Genomic DNA, 3,390 nt, shown 5'->3' on the forward strand with positions numbered 1-3,390 from the left:
AGGCTGAGGAGGGCTACATCTTTTGAGTTAATCCTCATACCCTTAATAGAGATATGTATTATTATTTTTCAGAGGTCGGGGCCTGGGTTAGGGAGCGTGGCTGCCTCGCGGCGCGTTCTACGGCGGCGGGACTCTGCACATGCTCAGAAGCTCTGCGCCCCGAGCGCCTCCATCGCGCGTGTTCTGCAGGCCCCGCTACCTTGATCATCTTGTCCGCGTCAGGCTCCTCCGACATCCTCCGCCGCTTCAGGCCCGGCGGGGAGGAGGGCGGCGCGGGTGTGGGGAGCGGGCTAGGCAGGGGGCCGCCCCTCCAAGTCGCCGTCGTCGGTGTCGTTGTCACCGCCGCCTCCGCCGCCGCCTCCGCCACCACCGCCTCCGCCGGGCTGCCGCCTCATCCCCGCCCAGCAGCCAGCGAAGGGACGGGAAGGGAAGGAGGACGGCGGGGAAGCGAGGAAGGCCTCTCCTCACCGCTTGGGGGGTCGGCTGAGCCGAAACAGGGAAGGCCGCGCCACAGGAAACGCCGGCGCCGCCTCAGCTTCGCCGCCCGGGCGCCGCCTCAGCCACCGGGGCTCGACTCCGCGCTAGGGAGCCGCCAGCCATTGCCACAGCTTCGCCGCCCCCCTCTCTGCCGGGGGCAGCTGCCGCCTGTCTCGCTGAGGAGCGGCAGCCGGAACCGATCGGCCTTAGGCCCTCTACCCCCGCCTCGGCCTTTACGCCCGGACCCACGCGAAGCGCATTCTCCCACGGCCTCTTCCACGTAGGAAAGTCATAACAGAGGGAGGGTAAAATCAGGCGAACGAAAGGGACAGTATAAAGAATGAAGCGCGACGCCGTGAGTCAGAGGCCCCCCCCCCCATTTCTTCATAGGCGTCGACAAGGTCTTTCTTTAGCGTACAGGGACTTTTCTCGCTCTGCGTCGCGTCCTGATGGCATCGCATCACGTTCAAACGGGGTTAACTGAGGGGAGATAGGGGGTGGCGTTTGCATCCCCGCGAAGGGCAGAGCTTTCCTGGCATGACTCCTCCTCCCCCTTCTCGGCCACGCCCCCTTCGCGACGCTTTCTTCCTTCTTTTGGTCTTCTCCCTCCCGGAAAGTGCGTATTCGCACGGTAGAGTCTCGCGATATTTCGGGCTTGGCAAGCGCCCGGAGGCGGGCGAAGGGAAGAAATAGGAGGCGGGGCAGGCCGCCATTTTGAGTGGGGCAGTAACCGGAGGGTGGCGCGCGCATTTAAATACATTTCAAATAACATATATCTGAAGCATTCAGCACCCCCCCCATCTAGTATGAAAGCCATTATAGTGGAAAAGCAGGATCTAATAGCGTCAATAACAAATTTATAAACGAATCCACACAAAGCATGACTATCACTTCCCTCTGTAAGCAGTTACTACCCCTGGACTTTTCCCTCACACGTTTCTGGCTGCTGGGCTTTTCTGCCTTCGTCATAAACGTTTTTCTTGACTATAAATGAAAAATACTTTCCCCTCAAGAGCAGACGCCGAAGTATGTACGTAATTGTGGGGGAGAAACACGCATTCTATTTCTAAACTGTGTGGGAAACTATTCCACACAGAACCCCCCCCCCCCACTTGCTTTCCTGGCTATTACTGGAAATCCACCCCATTCCTCTGAATCAGTGCCAGGGTTGGAACTGGAAGCCCATTGCCTTCTATTCCACCTTGCTGAATTTTTGGCTTCCATCATGCCCATTACTGCGTGAGGCAGAATTCCTGTGCCAACGTTTGAGGGAGAAATGTTAAGTCTCTCATTTTTAAGACTTGCCTACTTATCAGGTGGTGTCAAACATGGGAGTATACCAAGTTTCTCTATATTGTGAAAGTATCTGAAATTATTTGGCTTTGGTGAAGCCAAAGTTTTTCCCTGTACATATTTGTTGTTGTTCAGTCGTGTCCGACTCTTCGTGACCCCGTGGACCACAGCACGCCAGGCCTTCCTGTCCTGCGCTCTCTCCCGGAGCGTGCTCAAGTCCACATTCATTGCATCGGTGATGCTGTCTAGCCATCTCATCCTCTGCCGTCCCCTTCTCCTTTTGCCTTCAGTCTCTCCCAGCATCAGGGTCTTTTCCAGGGAGTTTTCTCTTCGCATTAGGTGGCCAAAATATTGGAGCTTCAGCTTCAGTGTCTGTCCTTTAACCTGATATTTGTACTACAACGAAGTATTTAGTGTGAAGAGCTCCTGTTCAGTGTTGCAGCCAGCTAAGCCCTTTTCCATGATACTCCATTCCTTTCTCTTCTTCCCCCACTGCTACCCCCATCCAGACTGGCTTTCCATTTCCCCTCACCCAACACACATTTAACATTGTGCCCACTGAACTTGTTCAGACCTCAGTGGGGTGTTTTGCCCCACTCCTTTAAGGGGAAAATCCCCCCCCTTTTACAAACCTTAGGGTATCCCCAAGCCTGCTCATTATCACCCTTTTGTATATGGATAGTGCTGTTTTGACTACATACGGATCCACATGCAGAAAATTAATTTGCTATTAGCATACAGGCAAAAAGCCACACTACAGAAGATACCACCAAACTATGGTCATGGTCGACCATGTGGATGGCTTTAAAAGGGGGTTAAACAAATTCATGGAAGAAGAGTCTATCAGTCGCTACTAGACTCAATGCCTAAATGAAAAATATGTTTGGAGGCTGGGGAGCCACAATAGGGCAGGACTATATGTTTATTTTATTTATGTATAAATTCACCATTCTGGATGGCTTGTCGATCACCCCAGCAACCCACCTCGCCGGGTTCACACGTAATGACAAGCTATGACGCTCCCCTGCTGCAGCTCAAATATTCAAAATGGCAGCAGCCGCCACATCAAAAAGCCCCACAAGGGAATTCACCCATGGTGGCTTCTTGTTACGTGCAAACTGGGCCAAAGGAACACCACTGCTGCATTCTGTAAGAAGCAAGTGGTAGTCACTGTGTTCTCCAACAAACATGCTTTCCTTACTGCCAAAGCACTCAGATAAAGTAAAAAAAAAATCAATGAAATCCTCAAGAAGGAGGCAGCTGAGGGCACAAACCATTGTTTCATTTCACAGAGCACTTTTCAGCAACTTAAACAAAATCCTCAAAATAAGTATAAAGTAAAGCAGATGGGAAGGTATTGAAACTGCATTCCATATTTTGAAGTCTAGTAGAAAACTGTAACACGCTCATCTATCTATCTTGCTTTTTCCACAGGCACTAATGAGTTTGTCATGGCTTTTCGGCATTTTGGCACTTGTATTGCACCTTCCCCCATTTGCACCAAAAAGGTGTTTAGAAATGCTGCGTCCAACCACTTAACATTAGAATAACTAGCACCTATTAATCACTGCAAAAGGAATGACGGGTAGTGAGGTAACAAAAAATGAAAAATTAAACAAA

General features: G+C 51.5%; 1 protein-coding gene across 2 annotated transcripts in view; it reads right to left on the reverse strand.

The window, feature by feature from the left end:
- The window catches only part of MAPKAPK5 (MAPK activated protein kinase 5), a 29,738-nt gene extending 29,111 nt beyond the window's left edge, over positions 1-627 (reverse strand). For both annotated transcript variants that reach the window (XM_084820081.1, XM_084820080.1), the window contains exon 1: positions 200-627. In XM_084820081.1, coding sequence (XP_084676207.1) covers positions 200-235 — 36 coding nt within the window. In that variant the 5' untranslated portion in view covers positions 236-627. The remainder of the gene's footprint in view (positions 1-199) is intronic.
- Between the last annotated feature and the right edge of the window lie 2,763 nt (positions 628-3,390).

This window comes from Heloderma suspectum, chromosome 13 (assembly GCF_057233095.1).
Source record: "Heloderma suspectum isolate Gila_16-S chromosome 13, 16-S_ref, whole genome shotgun sequence".
NCBI classification, from domain to species: domain Eukaryota; kingdom Metazoa; phylum Chordata; class Lepidosauria; order Squamata; family Helodermatidae; genus Heloderma; species Heloderma suspectum.